Source organism: Mytilus californianus, unplaced genomic scaffold, assembly GCF_021869535.1.
Source record: "Mytilus californianus isolate M0D057914Y unplaced genomic scaffold, xbMytCali1.0.p SCAF_9, whole genome shotgun sequence".
NCBI classification, from domain to species: domain Eukaryota; kingdom Metazoa; phylum Mollusca; class Bivalvia; order Mytilida; family Mytilidae; genus Mytilus; species Mytilus californianus.
The window spans coordinates 59,041,240-59,066,992 of NW_026262745.1; the positions used below are offsets into that span (position 1 = coordinate 59,041,240).

The 25,753-nt window shown below is 32.5% G+C and overlaps 1 protein-coding gene across 1 annotated transcript in view; it reads right to left on the reverse strand.

Annotated features, from left to right (window-relative positions):
* LOC127716458 (uncharacterized) overlaps window positions 1–25,753 on the reverse strand; it is an 88,125-nt gene that overhangs the window by 30,935 nt on the left and 31,437 nt on the right. The window contains exons 5-7 of the mRNA XM_052222674.1: window positions 19,076–19,155; window positions 2,444–2,500; window positions 2,270–2,302 (exon numbers count right to left, since the gene is read on the reverse strand). Coding sequence (XP_052078634.1) covers window positions 2,270–2,302; window positions 2,444–2,500; window positions 19,076–19,155 — 170 coding nt within the window. The remainder of the gene's footprint in view (window positions 1–2,269; window positions 2,303–2,443; window positions 2,501–19,075; window positions 19,156–25,753) is intronic.

Sequence of the window (25,753 nt, forward strand, 5' to 3'; positions counted from 1 at the left end):
ACGAAAAATGATAAAATTGTACACATAAGACTTAGTTTATGATAAATACATGTATTAATTCAAGAATTGGATTAACCATTATTTTTCACCAGTCACTCGTTTCATATGACTTTAAGGTGTATTTTAATTTGTCGAAAGTAAACAAAAATGTCCATTTCTTGGAAAATAATGGTGTCAGCCTCTATAACATCAACACTAAATCCTGGAGCACGTGCAAAAAACTTGAAATGATAGGTGTAATAACACTGTTGTTTTTCTCCTATTAGTCTGTGTTAAATTTGCATTTTTCTAGAAATGGAGCAGAATTTATCTTTGCTTTAAATAAAGAAATACTTGACACGAGTAACGTTGTATCCTGTCAAGTGCTACAGACAAAATTTCACATAACATTTCATTGCATGCACATGTGAGATAAAAACAAACCCGTCTCTGGAAGTTAACCAATCAAATGTTCACCCTTTTTTCCCTGTGTACAAGCTTTAGTAACCATGTAACCTCATGGTTCCGAAATATTCTATAGAAACACAACATGAACAAAAATTGGGCTATGAAACTCTCAAGATAGATGTTTATGACTCAGAATTGATTTTACTGCAACGAAATGTAGAATTTATTTCCTGTAACTGTCGTTTTCAAGGGAATATTGTGTTCGAGTCTTTTTCGTATTACACCTTATAGACATGCAATATAAGAGCATTTATTTTTTGTTATTTGCCGGACCATTATAGTTTTTCAACCAAACGCATATCGTCATACCCATATGAGTATATACTTATATCGTCCGACCACATGCGTATGATCCGGGTAATAGACGAATAAATACTTTCTAAAAATACGATTGTGCCTCAATCAATCATATGGTGAGCATTGTTACATGATTAATGAAATATTGAGATTATTACGTATGGTCGCACCATATGAGAAAACGCACATGGTCATGACCATACACATATGGTTTAAATACTCATAAGGTCTCGAACAGTTATATTTTCCATGCATTCTTGTTTCTTAAATAATTTTAAACTTTGTTTTAACAGTTCTTAAATGATTTGTTCTATTATCTTTTTTTTTTTCAGAATCGATTATCACTTTCTTACTTCCACGTTCGTTTATCAATTCTTTCATTATGGTATTTGCCTTGCATTTGCGCTTGTAGGTTGCAAATTACTAACAAACAGATATAGCTATCGGTAAATTAAAGTATGATCATGATGATAATTCAATAATTCATCTGCAATACATTTCTGATGATTTTGATAGATAAGTCGACCTTAGCGGTTCAAGTATATAAAACGTGTTTAACTTTTTTTTAGTTTGACTTATAATATGGTTTTACGTTAAATATAAACAAAAACAGATACTATAAAACACCACGCGTTCGAATAGTATCTCTTAACGCATCCGCATCAGTAACACCCAAACCCATAACCCCGAAAGCTAAGATACGAATACCGACCTATTTAAAGAGGACCAAACATCCGTAAGCTGGATGCATGGATACCGATCCATGTCAAGAGAGAACATTTAAAATAAAATAATAAACGTAGTCGGCACCTAGAATCTATATTTAAACATACACAAGATCATCTTGTATTATTTAGACACTAAATATATATTTACATGATTTATCGAAAGAAACTAATACGAAGGATGTTTGGCGAAAAATAGGAAAACTAGGAATTGAAAAGGATAGGCATAATACAATACCGACGGCAGTGCGCCTATCAAATAGTAACATCAGCAAGGATATAAATATTGTGTATGAAGCCTAGAAAAATGAATACGAAAATCCATATAATTGTAGCGACATTTTCTTATTCTGTAACTCACTATATGTAATTTTGTTTAATATTCTCAACATCACTATCTGTATAAATCAATTTCTGATACAATGGTAATGAGTACCACGGCACCGCTATAAACAAGCAAAAAGATAAATGTATACTTTTTCATGCATTTACCAAATGGTACATATTACTATTCACATTCATTTTGACATTGTGTTATGTTAGGGGTCAGCAGCTAAATGTTTGACAAAAAAGGTTAAAATAAAAAAAACCTTAGCATCATTTTTCTTTTCATGATCAGTAAAAGGGGACAACTTTTTTTTGTTTTTGATCTGAATTTGTTGTTTTGCATTTTGTGTGTGTCGTTAAAGGCATTTTTTTAAACAGACCTGGATTATCTGTCAAATTAGTGTGTTATTCTTAGTTAATTAATAGATAAATATCAATTTTGTATAATAAAAATCTAATGTTATCCAACTTACCAAACAAGAATAGCAACATAACGATAACACATCCTAAAACAAATTAAACATACATTTACTAAAGTATATCCAGTACACTATGGAAATGCTCATCTGAATTATTTCATTTGAAAGACTAACTGAAAGATTAATTTTCAATCGACAATTACAAATGTATACTGTATTAAAACTTACCGATTGCCGTCGAAATCAAAGCACTTGCAACATTCCTGAATATATATGTTAAGATATCTGAAATGGTAATACACTTGTCATGTAAAACTCAGTAATCATTAGTAAGAATAAAAAAAAACAGAAGTAAATACAAATTTTATTTAATTTTGCTATGTGAATACACTTAAATGATTACTTTTACCTGTTTCTAAGGAGTAAACGATACCTAATAGGAAGTTATTCCAAAATGCGGAACTCATGATAGGAATTAAGTAAAAATCAAATATTATCGCAAAATTGTGTTCACATGCACAATATCAAAGAGGATAATCTGACATTTAATTTACGACTTGTAGCGAAGGACATAGATAGACAATAATGTATGCAAATGTATACACCATTCGCCCTACAGCATGGCCATCGTATTTAAGCTTGAGTTCAGCGTCTCCGTTGCAACTCCGAGTACTATACATTGTTTTCAGTCGTGTATCACCTTCACTGGTGTTCCAATGGATGGATCTGTCGTAGAGATGTCACAAGACGTACTTATTTCTGTGACTGCATCTTACAATCCTTTACGACTGATAATTTAGCTAATCTGCAATCAATTCCATCTTCATGCTTATATATCATGTACTGTGTTACAACTCTAGTTTCTACTGACGAGGAAAGGTAACACTAGTCCACCGAAAGCTGAATTTTTAGTTCAGTTTAGGTGGCTGAGTGGTCATGAGCGCCGGACACAGTGCAAAGCGGTGTTGTCCCGATATCCAAATAGAGTTCGAATCATTGTTTTGCTCATATTTAGATTAAATATGGTTATATTATGTGTGTTCAGCCGTTTATCACCTTCACTGGTGATCAAATGGATTGATCAGTCGTAGATTTGTCACTGGATCGTTACGAGTAACGATACCTGTACACAATAAATAGCTTACATGTGTATAAACAAAATGTACTAAACAACACCAATATTAAACAAATGTCTCGCCTTCTATACTTACCATTGATATTTTTTTGACAGTCCTAAATATAAAGCTTTACTACAACTATCACATCAATTCAACATCATCCAAGAAAATTAGGTCAAGGTCAGATAAACCAAACATGAAATACATGTACACCTTACAATCATGCCATACACCAAATGCACTTTAAATATAGTTGACCTTTTGCACATCGCAGAAACAAATTTAACTAGGAAAACTTAACATTGAACCATGAAAATGAGGCCAAGGTCAGATGAACCCTGCCAGGCAGACAGGTACACCTTACAATCATTACTTTCTTTAAATATAGTTAAGCTTTTGTATATAGTATCTAAGAAACAAACTAAAAACTATTAACTTAAGATTGACCAGTGAACCATGAAAATGAGGTCATGGTCAGATGATAATTGCTAGACAGACATTTACACCTTACTATCATTTCATACTCCAAATATAGTTGACCTATTGCAAATAGTATTAGAAAAACAGACCAAAAACAACAATTTTACATTGAACAATGACCTGTAAAAATGAGGTCAAGGTCAGATGACACCTTCCAAATGGACATGAACACCTTACAATCATTCCATACACCAAATATAGTAGACCTATTGCATTCAGTATGAAAAAAAATACCTAAACAAAAAAAATTAACTATAACAACTGGACCATGAAAATGAGGTAAAGGTCAAACGACACCTGCAAGTTGACATGTACACATAAAAATCATTCCATACACCAAATATAGTAGACCTATGGCTTATAGTACAGTATCTGAAATATGAACTTACCACGAAAACTTAACCTTGTTCACTGATCCATGAAATGAGGTCAAGATCAAGTGAGAACTGTCTGACGGACATGAGGACCTTGTAAGGTACGCACATACCGAATATAGTTATCTTATCACTCATAATAAGAATTCTAAAAATCTTAACTTTTTTTCAAGTAGTCACTGAATCATGAAAATGAGGTCAAGGACAATGGACAAATGACAGACGGAAACTTCATAACATAAGGCATCTATATAGAAAGTATGAAGGATCCAGGTTTTCTACCTTCTGAAATATTTAGCTTTTAAGAGTTTAGCTAACACCGCCGCCGCCGCCGTCGCCGCTGCCGCTGCCGGATCACTATCCCTATGTTGAGCTTTCTGCGACAAAAGTTGCCGGCTCGACAAAAATGGAAACATTAAATGTAAGTATCTATAAATAAATCGGATAACAGCATGATTATGATGTAAAATGAATTATACCAATATATTCTGATTTAACTATTAACAATCTTTATGTTTATACAATTAAAACCGAACAACTCTTGTACAATTCTTAAATAAGTACATATCTTACCTACATTATTTTAGAATTGTCACACACCAACGAGACGAATTGAAAACAACTATCACTTTCCTTTCTTAAAATTAATATTCGCCGAAAAAATGGTGGGTTAAACCTGGTTTTAAAGCTTGCTAAACCTTTTGTATTACATTTTTTTATAGTTCTGAATTATGAAAAAAACATTATGAGCAACCCAGACATACATAACAAGTTAATGTTGCAATTGTTTGGATCCAGCAGCCAAAAACTGAATACGGATACACCACAGATATACAACACAACTGACTAAAAAATTGAAACAAGCATACACATAAAACTGAAAAAACTCCAACAAAAAAGTGATTGTAGTTGATAGTACATATCGTATAAAAAATTAATCTGAAAAAAACGACAACACAATACGTGTGTGTACTTGATAGAAAAAACAGTATACTAGAGCAAACTGCCATAATAGTATACCCTTTCCTGATAAAGATTAGATTCTATAAAATGTAAATACAAAGGAAAACAACATAAAAAACACAAATTGAATATTGATTAACTCACATGCAACATAAAGCCATTAACTCAAAATATTGATGTTCTAATACCGATCCACGTCAAGTGGCATACGACAAAAAAGGAGCATAATGTACAAAGAAAATAAAAGAGAAAATTGTCAAGTAAATTTAACAATACACAGATTTAGCACCAATAATTTATAATTCAAGACAAATCTCATATTGTTTGTGAAGTACACACTAACTTTACTGGCTCATCAAAAATTACAATGTAAACTATAGTCCGAACAACACGAACCTTATAAACAAAAATGAGTCTATATCATATATAAACTAAAATACCTTAAATCTACTAATGTGTTTAATTAATACAACAACAACAATAATATACACAAACAAACACCAAATCCATTCTATAGACTAAGTATAAGCATAATTATATGACTCAAGACAATCACGGACACAGTTCCAGGTTCGGACAGACACAAGGGTACATTTATAAGTGGGGTTTTGATTTTATTCGACCCTCCATTTCTCATATCTATCAAAGAATAAGTTAAATGTAAACAAAAATGTTTGCAATAAAAATGAGTACATAGATTCCTTTAAGGCCAATTAATAAATTTGTCAAACGAAGTGACTTTCTGTAAATAAGAAATCAAAAGTTTTCAATGACGCAATATTTTATTATCACTGCAATTAATCAAAAACAATGACGAATAAAACGCTTTATCCTTATCGCCATTTTGCTCTTGATAACAAGAGCGTTACTGAAAAAAAAATGTAAATCCAGTACGTACCAAGGAAAAAAAATACAACCCAAAAAGAAACTGACAGCACTATCACTAAACAAACAAAAATCTAATCTGCTACACTGTGAAACAAAGTCGATGATGTGTTAAACTCGATACAGCCTTTTATAAAGATCTGGCTAAACGCAAACATCATTCAATCAATTAATCGATGACGAGTTTCGTTCCTTAATGTAACAATATCTGGAAATATGATGAGATAGTACCTACAAAAAGTACAGTATCAGTTAATATTACATATATAATCCGCAATGATCAACCGTATATGCATATCCTTCGTAAAAAGTTCGAAAATTGAACCTAACAGTGTGAGTGTTTTACACTGAACTCACACCATTAATACACTACAGCGCTAATAGCTTAGCCTAATGTCTAGCCCTCTAGACCACTCGACCACATCCGCCATCTTAAAATATAACTGCAATGGTCATAGTGTTACCTTGTCACGTAAGGCGAATATAAAGATAGACATAAGACATGTGTTTAAAGCGTGTGTAGATGTTATATTTTTATACCAAATGTTTTTTTTATTGTCAGCAATCTAACTCAACAATTTGTTATACACCATATGGGATAAGGATTCAATTCACTATCCTTGCCGAAAAATAAGCCTAGCGGGAAAATATTTGCAGCAAACTAGCAGCAAACATTGCCGCAACCATTTTATCTTGCAAATGAAGGTTGCGGCAAGCTTGCTGCAAACTTGCCGCAATTGTTTGCTGCAAATGTGCGGCAAACATGCAGGAACTACACATATGCCAATGTCATGTGTGTAGAAACATTCAATTAATCTCTTTCAAATTGAACATCAAAATTTGAAAAAAAAACGTCCTGCCTATAATATACAAACAGTCATTGAAAGAATACTTGCAAACTAATGAGTTTTAGGGAAATACATAGATGCATTTCATTTTTGAAAAAGGGGGCAGGGGTCATTCTCAAAAGATATATCATATACCGGTATAAAGAAATAAAAACGGGTAAATCTCAGATCACGGTGTATTGAGCATAAAGCTAGGTAATAATTGCGTTACAGATTGAAATTAACTTTATTAAACAGTTTACATTACATCCGTTGCAAAATTCAAACTTATAATAGCTAGAATATTTCAAACATATAGTTATATAACTGAATGGTGACTTTAATTATTTTATTAAATCAACAGTTCTATACAATAATTATTATATGAACAATTTGTACTTACAATATTACATATGGAAAATCCTATATTAATGAACCAAAATGACTCCTTGATCTCTTATATAGGCATATATGTCACATTTATCAAACACAATCAATATGACCTAGCCCAGAATTTCAAATTGTAAGCATCCAGGAAGTGCCAACTAGGCATGCCCAGTCAATATTGTGTAATTCTTGCAATGTTCTGGCATACATATAGAATGGTCAAAGTTTTCTGCAATCTTGCGGCACACATATAGAATTGTCAAAGATTTTTGCAAACTTGCGGCAAATATTCTTTATTATCTTAACTTTCTTGCAATCTTGCGGCAAGCATTGATGTTTCTGCAAACTTACCGCAAGCTTGCAGCAAAAAGCTGCAATGTTTGCGGGAAGTTTGCAGCTTGCGGCAAACATCGACAAACACTATTTTCTGTGTTCCTGCAAACTTTTTGTTTGCAACAAGCTTGCAGCAAGTCTGCTGCAATATTGCGGCACACATTTTAGTTCTATAAGGGTATACAGGCACTTGAAATAAGTATATCATACAAATAAGTCTTAGCAAGTGGCAACCACTCAATATATACATGTATGCCCACTGAGATACAGCGTTGTTACAAATATTTATATAAGTCTGAAATTGAACCAACAGTGTTAGAGTTAGATTTTGATACTGACAAATGTATGTCTATGAACGGGATTTAAACATTATTGATACACGATAACATCAATCGCTAAGCCTCATGTCTAGCGCTCTAGACCTTTTGATATAAATATATATATATATATATAAGTCTAGAGATTTGCACAACGATACTAATATAAGATGGTATCATACGAAGATGTTCTTAAGAAGACGAAGATTAAATCGTATTGACAAATATTTCGTCTTAACAAATAGCCTTCTTCAGTGTCTAATGAAGACACTGAAGAAGGCTATTTGTTAACGATTTAATAACAACATCTTCGTATGATACCATCTTATATTAGTATCGTTGTGCAAATCTCTAGACTTATATAACTTTTTTCCTTATCTACACAGTATCGTCTATTCTAGACGATCCGGTACGTAGTAAATTTGCTGGTTGGTCCTTTTTATAGACTTCTATATATATATATATATATATATAGAAGTCTATAAAAAGGACCAACCAGCAAATTTACTATGTACCGGATCGTCTAGAATAGACGATACTGTGCAGATAAGGAAAAAAGTTATATAAGTCTAGAGATTTGCACAACGATACTAATATAAGATGGTATTATACGAAGATGTTGTTAATAAATCGTAACCAGTATTGTTAAAATAATTGACACCGAAGAAGGCTATTTGTTAAGCCGAAATATTTGTCAACACGATTTATTAACAACATCTTCGTATAATACCATCTTATATTAGTATCGTTGTGCAAATCTCTAGACTTATATATATATATATATATATATATATGCAAGTCTAAATTGAAAACAACGTTAAAACCTATGATTGCGTTGGATATAAACCGCAATTTTTATACGTGTACATGCAAAAAAAATTTCTTGTCAAAGGGGTCTAAATACAGCACAAACAACATTTTCAAAAAGACCAAAAAAGTGAAAAAGCATATTTTAACAAAACGCATTTGACTAATAGTTCGAACAACAAATGTTCTTAAACCCTGCTGACTGCCATTGGCGATTGCCAAATAAACGGATCACCGATGTAATAAATGGATCTTAATTATGAATTTGAAACTAAATAGAAAACAATAAACTTGCGGAAAAGATGATATACCGCAAACAAAAGGTGCAAAGGTTTTTGTACACCATATCCGGATTTCGACAATTAATGTCTCTTCAGTGATGTTAGGAATCGAAATGATATTTGGAAAGCCATACAATTTACCTCAATTTAGGATAGACTCTTGAATTTTGAGGAGTCAAAAAAGGATGAACGGATCTTATAAACCCGAAGGCAAATATAATACAAGCCCAAACGAAAAAATATAAACAAGTCTAAATTGAAAACAACGTTCAAAACTATACGTGTGCATGCAAAACAAATTTATTGTTAGAGGGGTCTAAATACAGCACAATCAACATTTTACAAAAGACCAAAAAATGTGAAAAAGTATATTTTAACAAAACGCATTTGGCAAACAGTTCGAACAACAAAATTAATGTTCTTAAACCCTGCTGACTGCCATTGGCGATTGCCAAATAATCGGATCACCGATGTAATTAATGGATCTTAATTATGAATTTGATACTAAATAAAAAACAATATATATATATATATATATATATAGAGAGAGAGAGAGATATAGATATATATATATAGAGATATAGATATAAGAAGATGTGGTATGAGTGCCAATGAGACAACTCTCCAGCCAAGTCACAATTTATAAAAGTTAATTATTATAGGTCAAAGTACGGTCTTAAACACGGAGCGTTGGCTCACACCGAACAGCAAGCTATAAATGGCCCCAAATATTACTAGTGTAAAACCATTTAAACGGGAAAACCAACGGTCTAATTTATATAAAAAAACGAGAAACGAGAAACACTTATGAACCACATCAACAAACGACAACTACTGAACATCAGATTCCTGACTTAGAACAGGTGCAAACAATTGCAACGGGTTTAAACGTTTTAATGGTACCAAACCTTCACACTTATCTGAAACAATAGTGTAACATCACAACATAGAAAGACACACTATAAAATATCAATTGAAATGGCTTAACTCAATCAAAAGACATATTAACACAAGTGAACAATCACTGAACGAAAAAATTTGATCTATGATACAATGTTAATACAAAATCAATAAAAAAGGGATGAATAATTAAAGTAACAACAATAAGCTTGAACAAAAATTCGCCATTTGCAATAATATTATACACAGTTAAATGAAAATAAATGTGTTGTTGGGTATACATATACAGTTCAAATGGAGAAAGGAAATATTTTTAAAAAATAAATAATTTTGATGTTCATAGTACGAAGACGTGAAAATTTATAAATAAGAATAAGTAAACTTTTAATAGCAAAAATGCATTACAAATAGTTCCAATAGAGAAAGGAAATATTATTACAAAATAAATAATTTTGATGTTCATAGTACGAAGTGAAAATTTATAGTAATACCAAACACTTATCAAAGCTGGTATATAGACCAGATATAACCCTGAATAACATTCGATAACAAAAAAGCAATACAATTAGTATCAACAGGTCAAATAAACAAGAAAGTACGATTTTAGAGTACTTGCAGTTACTGACAGCTAGTTAAAAGCTAAACACAATTAATTATAAAAACTCATGCATCAGAGACTAAAATCAACTAAAACACATCCCAGGGATTTAGTATTTTAACGTAATAGAGAGTCAAAGAAGACATGACTTGTACAATGCCAAAAATAAATGTATCGACAGGCAGTAGGATAGTTAAGAGTTAACCTCTTTATAGATAAAAATGAACGTGGGGGTGTCTTTATACATCCCGTTTGAAAAGTATACAAATTTAGTTATGTTCTAATTTGCTGATGACAAAATCGATATTAGTGCCAATGTTAACTATATTCAAAGATCTAATTACAACATTGGTAAGATAACCTTTACTTATGAGTTTGTTTAAAGTTTCGATGAGTTTACACGGATCACATAGTGATTTCCGCGCTTCAAGTACAATATTACCATAAAATTTAGGATGTGAAATACCGTTTTTAATCATTTTTCCACAGGTACAGCTAAATTTACTAATCAAATCTTTGTACCTATGAAATAATTTAGTAAATGTTTTACGTAATTTATGGTAACGAAATCCCTAACTTAATAATTCACCAGTGATGCATTGATTACGTTCGTTAAAATCTATGACATCACTACAAACACGGGCATAACGAACGAGCTGAGATATATAAACACCGTATGATGGAGCCAAAGGAACATTGCCGTCTTCAAAAGTAAAATTAACAATAGGGAATGAAAAATCGTCTCTTTTGTCGTAAATTTTAGTATCGAGTTTTCCTTTAGAAATTGAAATGTCTAAATATAGAAAACGACAACTACTGTTGTTTATGTTAGATTTAGTAAAAGTAAGTTCTTTTTGGGTATATTTCGATAGTATATTTAGAGAAATCTGGATTATTTAACGAAAAAATATCATCCAGATAACGGAAGGTATTGTTGAATGTTTGAACCAAATATGTTTTTACTGAGTTTGGTCATACCTGAGATTCATAGCAATACAGGAATAAATCTGCTATAAAAGGGAGCAGTTAGTGCCCATAGGAATACCTACTACTTGTCGATACACTTTATCGCCGAAACGTACATATATGTTGTCCAGGAGGAAACTTAAAGCTTCAATCATATTTTCACATTTCGAGTAAGTGTATCTAGCATACTTTTCTTTTTAGTTACAGAAAAAGGCTTTAAAGGAGTTACAGCAAACAAATTTGCAATGAGATTTTTCAAAAGACCATTTAATTAAATATGAAAACTTTTTCTTGATAAAATTGTGTGGAAGTGTAGTGTAGAGGGTAGAAAAATCAGAATAAAAAGGACCATCAAAAAGCGTGTATTTTATCTAAAACCTCTAAAGAATTTCAAACACTCCAAAAATAATTAATACCATTATTTTCATAAACTTTATAACAAAAGTTAATAACAAGTTCTTTGATAGTAGTAAGGGAGGTAGTTAGAAGCACTGATAGATTGGTAGTAGAACACTTACTAGATGCGGAGATTAAACGGAATTTAAATGGTTTTTGTGCAATTTAGGTAACCAGTACATAGTAGGGACTTTCAAATTTTCGGAAGAATCTTTAAGCTGGGTAGTGGCAGTGATATGCTTGTTTATAATTTGACTCTCTGTGGAGCGTACGGGCCTGAATGTAGAAGAATTTATAATTTCGTTTTGGAGAACTTCCGCGTAGTATATGCGTCACATCGCAACTACATTATTGATTGCTTTGTCTGCCGGCACGAACACAAACCGCTTTGCGAGTAACTTGAAGTTTATTTGTTATTCTAGAAAAGGGTATATCATGGACCCTATTATTAGTTCAGAATTGTTTTCAAAATGAAATATACGAATATTAACAGTATTCATAATTGTCTTCAAATAACTGTCTAGAGATTTTGTATCAGAATTTTCACGTTTACACCAATTTTTACAGTAAGCAGACAGAGTGTCTTTAATGACCTGACGAGACTGTTTCCACTCTATTATAAATGGAGGACGATATTTCGGTCCTTTCTTAAGAAAAGTTTTGACCTCACGGTCTTCGGCAATGTTGAGGTCTCCTGTAAGGACATCACCATAGGGAACATATCTAAATTAGATGTTTCACAGTTTCAAGTGGAAGGAACATTATTTTCTATATTGACGTCTGATGTAACTGACGTATAATTAAAAATCAAACTTCTGCTGGGTTTTTTTAAATATATATAATTCGTCTAAATAACAGCTCAACAATGTTAGATCTGTAAATTTACGAAAGCAAATTTTTTGTTCTTCCCTGGCCGAGATTCGATCTCATGCTACTGAGGTATCGTGGCACCAAATCTCCTTGCACTGTGTCCGACGTGCTAGACCACTCGACCACCTCGTCTCTACAATAATAAAGCTTTTGGTGTCCGGGTGTTACCTTTCCTTGTCAGTTTTATTCTAGCGTCGTAACACAGTACATGATATATATGGCATGAAGATGGAATTTTTACAAATCATCTGAATTATCTATAGTAGAGGATCTTACAAATTAATGTAATAAACAATCACAGAAATAATTATATAATAAGTACGTTTAAAACCAGTGACAACTCTATGACAGATTGTATCCATCGGATCACCAGTGATGGCAATTCAAGACTAAAAACACATTCTGTATATATTTATAATTAGTCTAAATAACAGCCTAAAAATGTTAGATTTTCGCAAATATTTTGTTCTTCCCTGCCCGGGATTCGAACTCATGCTACTGAGATATCGTGGCACCAAATCGCCTTCCACTGTGCCCGAAGCGCTCGACATACATATATATATATATATATATAAATTACAACTCGTCTTAACATCAACCCAACAATGTTAGATCTGTAAATTTGCTTTCGCAAATTTTTTGTTCTTGCCTCGCCGGGATTCGAACTCATGTATGTATATTTTTAGATTCCCCATTTCCATTCTCAATTTTATATATATATATATATATATATACAAGTCTAAATTGAAAACAACGTTCAAACCTATGATTGCGTTGGATAAATACCGCAATTTTTATACGTGTGCATGCAAAACAAATTACTTGTTAGAGGGGTCTAAATACAGCACAAACAACATTTTCCAAAAGACCAAATGGTCAAAAAATATATTTTAACAAAACGCATTTGACTAACAGGTCGAACAACAAATGTTCTTAAACCCTGCTGACTGCCGTTGGCGATTGCCAAATAAACGGATCACCGATGTAATAAATAGATCTTAATTATGAATTTGATACTAAATAGAAAACAATAAACTTGCGGAAAAGATGATATACCGCAAACAAAAGGTGCAAAGGTTTTTGTACACCATATCCGGATTTCTACAATTAATGTCTCTTCAGTGATGTTAGGAATCGAAACGGTATTTGGAAAGCCATACAATTTACCTCAATTTAGGATAGACTCTTCAATTTTGAGGAGTCAAAATAGGATGAACGGATCATATAAACCCGAAGGCAAATATAATACAAGCCCAAACGAAAAAATATAAACAAGTCTAAATTGAAATCAACGTTCAAAACTGTGATTGCGTTGGATAAAAACCGCAATTTTTATACGTGTGAATGCAAATCAAATTTCTTGTTAGAGGGGTCTAAATACAGCACAAACAACATTTTCCAAAAGACAAAAAAATGAAAAAGTATATTTTAACAAAACGCATTTGACAAACAGGTCGAACAACAAATTTTCTTAAACTCTGCTGACTGCCATTGGCGATTGCCAAATAAACGGATCACCGATGTAATAAATGGATCTTAATTATAAATTTAATACTAAACAGAAAACAATAAACTTGCGGAAAAGATGGTATACCGCAAACAAAAGGTGCAAAGGTTTTTGTACACCATATCCGGATTTCGACAATTAATGTCCCTTCAGTGATGTTAGGAATCGAAACGGTATTTGGAAAGCCATACAATTTACCTCAATTTAGGATAGACTCTTGAATTTTGAGGAGTCAAAAAAGGATGAACGGATCATATAAACCCAAAGGCAAATATAATACAAGCCCAAACGAAAAAATATAAACAAGTCTAAATTGAAATCAACGTTCAAAACTGTGATTGCGTTGGATAAAAACCGCAATTTTTATACGTGTGCATGCAAATCAAATTTCTTGTTAGAGGGGTCTAAATACAGCACAAACAACATTTTCCAAAAGACCAAAAAAATGAAAAAGTATATTTTAACAAAACGCATTTGACGAACAGGTCGAACAACAAATGTTCTTAAACCCTGCTAACTGCCATTGGCGATTGCCAAATAAACGGATCACCGATGTAATAAATGGATCTTAATTATGAATTTGATACTAAATAGAAAACAATAAACTTGCGGAAAAGATGATATACCGCAAACAAAAGGTGCAAAGGTTTTTGTACACCATATCCGGATTTCTACAATTAATGTCTTTTCAGTGATGTTAGGAATCGAAACGGTATTTGGAAAGCCATACAATTTACCTCAATTTAGGATAGACTCTTCAATTTTGAGGAGTCAAAATAGGATGAACGGATCATATAAACCCGAAGGCAAATATAATACAAGCCCAAACGAAAAAATATAAACAAGTCTAAATTGAAATCAACGTTCAAAACTGTGATTGCGTTGGATAAAAACCGCAATTTTTATACGTGTGAATGCAAATCAAATTTCGTGTTAGAGGGGTCTAAATACAGCACAAACAACATTTTCCAAAAGACCAAAAAAATGAAAAAGTATATTTTAACAAAACGCATTTGACAAACAGGTCGAACAACAAATTTTCTTAAACTCTGCTGACTGCCATTGGCGATTGCCAAATAAACGGATCACCGATGTAATAAATGGATCTTAATTATAAATTTAATACTAAACAGAAAACAATAAACTTGCGGAAAAGATGGTATACCGCAAACAAAAGGTGCAAAGGTTTTTGTACACCATATCCGGATTTCGACAATTAATGTCCCTTCAGTGATGTTAGGAATCGAAACGGTATTTGGAAAGCCATACAATTTACCTCAATTTAGGATAGACTCTTGAATTTTGAGGAGTCAAAAAAGGATGAACGGATCATATAAACCCAAAGGCAAATATAATACAAGCCCAAACGAAAAAATATAAACAAGTCTAAATTGAAATCAACGTTCAAAACTGTGATTGCGTTGGATAAAAACCGCAATTTTTATACGTGTGCATGCAAATCAAATTTCTTGTTAGAGGGGTCTAAATACAGCACAAACAACATTTTCCAAAAGACCAAAAAAATGAAAAAGTATATTTTAACAAAACGCATTTGACGAACAGGTCGAACAACAAATGTTCTTAAACCCTGCTGACTGCCATTGGCGATTGCCAAATAAACGGATCACCGATGTAATAAATGGATCTTAATTATGAATTTGATACTAAATAGAAAACAATAAACTTGCGGAAAAGATGATATACCGCAAACAAAAGGTGCAAAGGTTTTTGTACACCATATCCGGATTTCTACAATTATTGTCTCTTCAGTGATGTTAGGAATCGAAACGGTATTTGGAAAGCCATACAATTTACCTCAATTTAGGATAGACTCTTCAATTTTGAGGAGTCAAAATAGGATGAGCGGATCATATAAACCCGAAGGCAAATATAATACAAGCCCAAACGAAAAAATATAAACAAGTCTAAATTGAAATCAACGTTCAAAACTGTGATTGCGTTGGATAAAAACCGCAATTTTTATACGTGTGCATTCAAATCAAATTTCTTGTTAGAGGGGTCTAAATACAGCACAAACAACATTTTCCAAAAGACCAAAAAAATGAAAAAGTATATTTTAACAAAACGCATTTGACAAACAGGTCGAACAACAAATTTTCTTAAACTCTGCTGACTGCCATTGGCGATTGCCAAATAAACGGATCACCGATGTAATAAATGGATCTTAATTATAAATTTAATACTAAACAGAAAACAATAAACTTGCGGAAAAGATGGTATACCGCAAACAAAAGGTGCAAAGGTTTTTGTACACCATATCCGGATTTCGACAATTAATGTCCCTTCAGTGATGTTAGGAATCGAAACGGTATTTGGAAAGCCATACAATTTACCTCAATTTAGGATAGACTCTTGAATTTTGAGGAGTCAAAAAAGGATGAACGGATCATATAAACCCAAAGGCAAATATAATACAAGCCCAAACGAAAAAATATAAATAAGTCTAAATTGAAAACAGCGTTCAAACATATGATTGCGTTGGATAAAAACTGCAATTTTTATACGTGTGCATGCAAAACAAATTTCTTGTTAGAGGGGTCTAAATACAGCACAAACAACATTTTCCAAAAGACCAAAAAAGTGAAAAAGTATATTTTAACAAAATGCATTTGACTAACAGTTCGAACAACAAATGTTCGTAAACCCTGCTGACTGCCATTGGCGATTGCCAAATAAACGGATCACCGATGTAATAAATGGATCTTAGTGACCTAATACGATATATATGGGGTCAGTAACTTCCATATGGGGTGAGAGCGAAGCTCGAATTCCCATATGGAATTTACTGATTCCATATATATCGTATTAGGTCACTAGCACACGGTGTAACGAATTTATCTTACTGACTATTTTCATTTGTGGTATTTAGACTACTGGCCAATCAAAGTAATTACTTCCATTTGTCTATACAAAAAACAAATTAGTTATATTATATGTTTATATATATAAGCCAACAATAACAACTTGTTAGGTTTAAATTTGTTTTATGAATCTATTTCAATCTTTCATTGTATGTATCAATTTCTTCGTCTGTTGAAACCTTTTAGATTTCTTTTTTGTTTTAAAAGGAAAGTAAGTCTTTAATGCCAACAACAACAACTTGTTAGCTTTGAACGTGTTTTACAAATTTATTTCAATCTTTCATCACCAATTTTTTTGTCTGTTGAAACCTTTTATATTTTTCCTCAACACAGTGTTGTTTTATAAAGGAACGTGCCATCTTTTTTGTTTTTAAAGGGAAGTTACTCTTTACTAACCCCATATGGTAACTAACCATATATGGTAACTAACCATACATTTTTTAGGACACCCTATATCAAATATATATAGTCTCCACGTGTAGTCCTTTAACCAATCATATCCCTATAAATCTATAGGAGGTAAGATAAATATATATATATATATAAACGGCTTAAACATGTACAACTAAGACAACACTAATATAAAAAAAAGAATCATTAAATGTAATTATCTATAAATAGTTCAGATAACAGATATCTTCCATCAGGGAGATTATGATGTAAATTGAAGCATATCAATCTATTCTGATTTAACTATTGTTATCTGTAAATTTTTACAATCAAAATCAAACAAAACAACGCTCGTTCAATTTCTAAAATTACGTAGGTAAGGTATTAACAACATAGACTGCACAGATATGCTTCTAACAAAATAGTAATGTGCGATATGAATTGGACATTTGTAAAATTTCACAGGTGACGAAAGTTAAGGTATTAGAATAAAGACTGCATAGAAACACATTCCCAATGAACAGCACTGACCGATTTGAGCTGGTATAATACTCAAATTTCAACAGAAGCTGCGTATTTACACATCTCAAATATCAGTTTGATAATGATTTTTTTTTTATTATCTAGACAAATGTCAAGTCAGATATGTATAGTATGCATGTCATCGATCCCGAATATTGGTACACAGATATATCTGAGGTTCATTATAATGTTGTCGTGCATGTAAACTCTCAATTGAACTTCAAAGAAGACTAATCTGTATCTTTTGTATCCTTTGTTTATAGTTTCAATGAAATGGTTGTAATCCGTTAATACATCAAGCATTCAAGAAGAGGACACATCTCAACATATTACCGTAACCAAAAGTTAAAAAATCATGTCATGCTGTCTTCGTTTTCCCCTGAAAGATTGCTTATAAAGTCTCGCTAATGTAATTACGGAAACAGTCAATTCCCCATTTCCATTCTCAATTTTAATAAAAGAAGTAGCCATTGTTTGTTCATGAAGAAATGCAATCTGTTTGTTTAAATCATCATCCGCTTAATGTTACGAAAGTGCTAATTTTTTTCATCATATGACGTTCTACTTTCGTAGACAGAGTTTGTTTATCCTGTCTACACAATTGCCCTAATTCGTTTATATTGTTGTCGGTCTACGACTGTTTCATTTAATTTAGTAGGTAGAATGTGGAAAAGTTGATATCCTGGATTTGCCAAAGTCTGCATATAATCCTATGGAAAATTTAAAATTCGTTGAATCTTTCAATTTGTGTTTTATGTACCCACGAAATCAACGAGAGTTGGTTTCCAATGAATAAGAAAACATCCAAAATATTATATATGATTTGTCATCTGTGCTCATCAATACGCTGTAATTCATAATTGATTGTTTATTCATGAAATGCGTGTTTAGCTTATCAAATTTCCAAGTCTGTAATCTTTGGTACGTTTTTTTACCAAAACGAACATGATATTTTCAGTAGGTTTGTCAATATAAAAAAGTACACACAAACGGTGATTAAAATAAGAAAATTCAATACTTAACATACAGGCAATAAACATAGAATATAACTATATACCTTTTTCCTTTCTGTAGGTAGTATGTATCGGCAATTTTGAGTCGATTTTCAAACTATCAGGCGTCACTGGTAATGGCGACCTGATAATGATAAAATTGAATAAATGTACAAGTTTATTTTCAATTAATCGTTTTTTAAAGGAACATTGCCGTACAAAGAAATTGTACAACAAATATTTAGGAAATGCAAAGCTTACAATAATACGATGCTGAATATACACTTTACAATTTAATATTTCAGAGAATCGGTAAGTAACTTTTTACACATAACTGCGGCGAAGTTCAGCAAAAGGTGGTATGACATAATCTGTCAAATAAATTCTATTATATCATCTCTTTAAAAAATGGTCTTTTCAATTATCAATTTAAATCTTCGATCTTATATACATTGGCAAGTCAGGTCCAAGTATTCTTGTGAAAAAGTAACAATAATAACGATCGATTGTTGATTTGCATCAATGGGATGATAGCATACACAATATTCTATTTTATTTTATTTTAAAGTGGTAATTATAACGTATATAGCTTCCGTGACTTATGTAGACTTTTGTTCTCAAATAAGATAAGTAAAAGAAGCATTCAACTCCTAATAAATTCCATTGTCGGTCATATGTGTCAATTTACGTGCACAGGTGCACAATACTACCGTTGTTGTATTTGTAACACTCGACAATGAAATGGGACGTAACCTTTTTTTTTGCTGTTCGAAACGTGAGATTGTTATTATTAAATAAACAGACGCTAAGCTTAACTTCAATTCGGTCGAATAAAATACCTTTATCTTGAACAGAACTCTATATAAGGGCGTTCTCAAATAAATCGTGAAAACATAATGCTTTTCTTAATATTCAATTTAAATATGCGTAAACCACAAGGACCTAATTGGGACCCGTCCAAATAAAAAAAAATATGTGTTGAGAATACCTCTGACCGAACATGTCTGCATATTAATTGCACTTATTAAAAAATCCTGATGTAAAATAAACCAATGTCGTTGTTTGCGCCCATTTTGAAATAAACAATAAAAAAATCAATTTTAGAGGTTATTTAATACTTCAGCAGCTGATTGTTCTGACTTATCCTGATCGGTTGGTCTGTGAGGTTTCAGCCAAGTGATGCTGCTAAATAATCAACAGTTTTATACAACGTCATTTTAGCCTATACTTCACCATCTAGTACCCGTCTCATAAAACGGTTGCTTAAATATTATGTGCATCTTGAGAATTCTATAACTCTTCACCAATAAGCAATCAGTTGACATCGGGAAATATAGCAAAATGTTTTTTTTTTTTAGCTTAAACCACTCTCTTTATATGGCTTCCGGAAAATACCAGAAACCTTAATACTGTATGCCAAACTTGAGTCTGAAAACTGTTGTAGATATGTTCAGATCTCAATAGGGTAAATAAAGGCAATAGTAGTATAACGCTGTTCAAAGGTCATAAATATATTGAGAGAAAACAAATCCGGGTTACAAACTTAAACCGAAGGAAACACATCAATTTTAAGAGGAAAACAACGAAACAACAGAAACACTGAAGTGCAACAAAAAACAAAAGACAATGCAACATACATAGAAACGAACTATTAGATAACAACTGCCATATTCCTAACTTGGTACAGGACATTTTAAGAAAAAATGGTGGGTTGAATCTGGTTTTGTGGCTAGCCAAACCTCATGTTTTATGGCAATGGTAAATATACCACTAACATGACAACATTACATGACAGGAATACAGTACAAATAAATGCAAGAACATTCAGGACAGAGAAATACATAAATAAATAATATAGCAGTACATTTCGACATGTTAACCACAGAATAGCAACGAATACGTAAAATAAGAGTACACCAAAACAGCATAATAGAATTACGAACTGTCCGTCACACGAATGTATAAACGCCACAAAAAGTGACGTCACAGGTAAATTTCTAAAAATTAGATATCAATCAAGATTAGGTTTGTAATTATGTTATTTGATGTATTTAAAATGAGGTTGTTAAATTGATGTATGCCTTTTTGTGCTTCTTTGTTACACTTGTTTGTTTTATAGTCATTAAGATGATAACACAATGTTGACTGCTGTACCCCTATTTTTGACATTTTTACCTATTGTGTCTGTTTGTTTTCTTCACGCATCGTTGTCAATATAATGGAATTTGATGCGACTGTCATACAAGTGAGAGGTTTAGCTAGCTATAAAACCAGGGTCAATCCACCATTTTCTACATATGAAAATGTCAGGAATATGACAGTTGTTATCCATTCGTTTGATGTGTTTGAGCTTTCGGTTTTGCCATTTGATTAGGGACTTTCCTTTTTGAATTTTCCTCGGAGTTCAGTATTTTTGTGATTTTACTTTTTATAACAATTACAAGAATATTAATATAGAAATGTGTCAGTAATTAGATCATTAATAGCGTTATCTAGCTATGTCAGTTTTTCTTCTAAATCAAACTGTTAAACAAATAAATCGTGTACAAATAGTTGCTTTGAACTAAAATTATATAAATGAACTGGTTGATTAATTATCTATACTTTTACATACGAATAGAAAATAAAAGATAGAATTACAACTAGAAACAATAAGACATATAACAATATCAGATCAGAAATATAAATACAACATCGAAACTAAATACATGAATGTTGGATAAACAAATACCGTGACACGTCTTAAAGCAATGCGAATTCACACTCAACAAAACAGTCATATTCGGGAATAGATCACGTTCGATACTTAAAAGACCAGACGACGTAAATGGTAAACCACAATCTAAAACGTGGTAAATATGTCCTTAGTTAGTTTACACAGACACATCGTATGGATCAACCAATTCGTGTTAAATTTGATATCCATAGCTGCAGTTACGTTTATCAAAAGATGGCGGACGATGTTTCTACCAAGTATTTCTTTTTAGATTTTATAATAATCATGATAATTGTGCATTATTCTTCGCGTCTTTTTTATAAAATTACTAAATTTGAAACTGAAATACTAACGGATGTTTTCATAGTTCAACCGCTAAATTGAGAAATAAATCATTAAAAAGGCGATGATATGAGTAACTGTTAAGACTGGTATCCGTAATTGTATTAAACGTTTAGAAACTATATCCGTAACTGAGGAGGTTTTTTTCTGCGTCATTCTTTATCCTCGATTTAATAGACCAGACGAGCAAATTTTTGGAAATAAAACTGTCATAAAGTCGTCAAAAGGATAGAAATTATCGGAAACGGAAAAATGTATGCATTTTTTTTATCACAATATTAGAAAACAATCCAAATGCAAACCGGTCTCATCACATCCGTGGTTCATTGTGTCTGTTGAAGACTACAACAGAACATGGGCAAAACGATAAGAATTTAAACTTGACACTTTGTCAGGATAGGTCAAAATAATCAGGTCGAATTAATAAGTTGAAAAACTGTTAATAATACACAGGCCATTTTCAGAAACAAAGAAGCTGTAACGAAATTCTTTATCATTTTGAATATCGATCTTTCCCTGACATTACTCTATCAAAACGTTTGATTTTTCAACCCTGTTTTCAACCAGTCCCCATATAAAATTGAAAAATCGTCTAAAAACAATGGTAAATTGTAGCATACGCTAAAAATTTATTTCTTTGAGATACTATACAGCATATTTTGTTAATATTCATTTAGGTAACACATGCTACACTTAATGGAAGTGTGAAGAGATGATTGAAGCTGTTAATTTTCTCCTTGATAATATTTATGCACGTTTCGGCAACAAAGTTCACGGGTAGTAACCTCGTCATATCGAGGAGCGTTTAGTACAGTGATTTTGTCATATTTAGGTAAGTTGATCATGGTTAAGTTAAGTTACTTCCCCGAACGATTGCCCCAGTTCTATTCAAACAGGCAAATACAAAGCAAATAAGATGTTTGAATATGTATTGTAAGTCAAACGATCTACATTGGAATCGCTGTTTTCAAGAAATTAACGCAGAATAGCTATCGAAATTGCTATGGTTTGGTTAAGCGATTGACATTGTTCGGTTAAGTGTCTAGAAATTTGTCATGGTTTTGATCACGTCTGTCATGGTTTACATCCAAATCAATGTATATGTGTATCAGCTTAATATTGATAGTTTGTAATTAAACGAAGTTAAACAATTTACCAACTGACTTAGACATGTTAGAAGAAAACTAGACAAAGTGATGCCCTCGCACTCCACTCTGAAGCAACTCTATTAATTCTTTTTGATATTATTGTGTCTGGGAGACACAATTGATGCCCCCGCAGATGCAAAGTGTTTAAAATACACACAATTAAGCATGGGACCACATAGGTCAAAGGTTCAGATCAAACTGTAAGAGGAGTTATGCCGAATAACTATAACATTTAACCGCTTATACCCTAAAAATGACAAAGTTCAACTATCTCCCAAAACAGCAAATATTAATAAAATCAAAACTCTGACCACATGCACACTTTCAATATATGCACAAACAGCCAGCAAAGTGAAAACTTCCTAGCATTTAAACTGTAGAAGTAGTTATCCGGACCTATAACATTTAACTGCTTATACCCAAAAAAGACAAAGTTCAACTACAGTATCTCCAAAAAGAGCAAATATTAATCCAAATCTAAACCCTGACCATATTCACACCTTCAATATATGTACAAACAACCAGCAAAGTAAAAATTTCCTAAGATACAAACTGTAGGAGGAGTAATGCGGAATGACTATCTACCCATAATGGGACGGACGGACGAAAGGACTGAAGGACGGACGGATGGACAGACAGACAGATGGACAGACAGACAGAAGGACGGACAGGGGTAAAACAATATGCCCTCCAACTTTTAGTTGCGGGGGCATAAAAAGACACTTTTAAACCATATTTTGATGGTGTAATCGGTAAAGCGTACATTAAACAATTCAGTTAGGAATAATAGAGCACTCATGTAATCCCACATACAAAAAAAAGTAAAAACACAAAAATACTTAACTCCGAGGGATATTCAAAACGGAAAGTCCCTAATCAAATGGCAAAATCAAAAGCTCAAACACACCAAACGAATGGACAACAACTATCATATTCCTGACTTGGTACAGGCATTTTCATATGTAGAAAATGGTGGATTAAACCTGGTTTTATAGCTAGCTAAACCTCTCACTTGTATGACAGTCGCATAACATTCCATTATATTGACAACGATGTGTGAACAAAACAAACAGACATAATAGTTTAACATGTTAAAAATAGGGGTACAGCAGCCACTATTCCCCTTGTGAAATTAAGAAAAATCGTCTTAATGAAGTAATCCACAATACTTTGCAACATAAAAAGATTAGCATACGCTGTAAATATATTACTTCGGGATAAAATAGCATATTTTGTTAATTCTGAACAAAAAAAGTAAAACATGCTACACTGAGGAACAAGTGATCACTGTACTGGAGTTTCTTATTGACAACATATTTGTTGAATTTGGGGGTAGACTTTTTTTAACAAATTATCGGCATTCCTATTGGAACGACCTGTGCGCATCTCCTTGCCGACCTCTTCTTATTTTCATATGAGTCGGAGTTCCTGCAGACATCAAGGATGGCAGATAATCTAATTTCACATTCAGATAAATTGATGATGTTCTTTCCATTAACAATCCAAACTTTTCTGATTGGGTTCCATTAATATATCCAACAGAACTAGAAATTAAAGAAACAACAGACACGGCTTTTTCTGCTTCATTTTCAGACTTATACCTCGAATTTGAAATGAGCGGTCATCTCATTACCAGAATCTATCACAAACGAGACGATTTTAATTTTTAAATTATCAATTTCCCCCACCTAAGTGAAAACATACATTTATAATACACATTTCTCAACTCATTCGGTATCAAAGAGCTTGCAGCTGCTACTCAAACTTTGTTAAACGTCTGAGCTAAAAGTTGATGAACCAGGGGTATTTCAAAGAACGTCTCGTCCTTATTCTAAAAAAGTTCATCGAAAGATATGAATACCTTGTTGATAAATATTCCTTATCAACTTCACAAATAATAAACGATGGTCTTTACCTCGCCCGTAATTATAAATTATGTAATTCATTGACCGCTCCCGACACGTGTAACTTCAAGGCCTATTTTAGCGGCGATCTGTGTCTTTCAAAATTATTTAACTTTTCTTGTATCCCTGGTGCTTTCGACTGGAGAACCGTCGTACAAAAGCATCGAACAAGTTGGCACTCCGAGGCGGGTGGAGAGCAATAAGGTGAACTGTGGTTTATTTTTATCAATAGTACCGCTTAAGTCGACGCTAGGGGCCGTCTTGACCTTGTTGTAGGGTATGAATGATTCGTTCATTGTTGAAGACCCTACATCAACTGCCAAGATGAAGAACAGGAATAAAAGCCCTGTTCATTGATAATTTTCTATGTTTTCTATGTATTGTGTGCGATTTTGTCCCATGTACATTTACTCCATATCCTTTCATTTTCTATTTAAGTATAAATCCTAGGTACTGACGTTGTTTTTATCTTAATGACGTGTTATAGTGTTCTTTTATTCGTCTTTGTAAATTATAACTTTAATTGTTTAGTCTTTTTGTGTCAATATCCATTTGACGTGGCTCGGTACGTATACATCCCGTCATTGTGTTATTGTGCTACAATGTATGGTAAATTTATGTATTCTTGTCTTT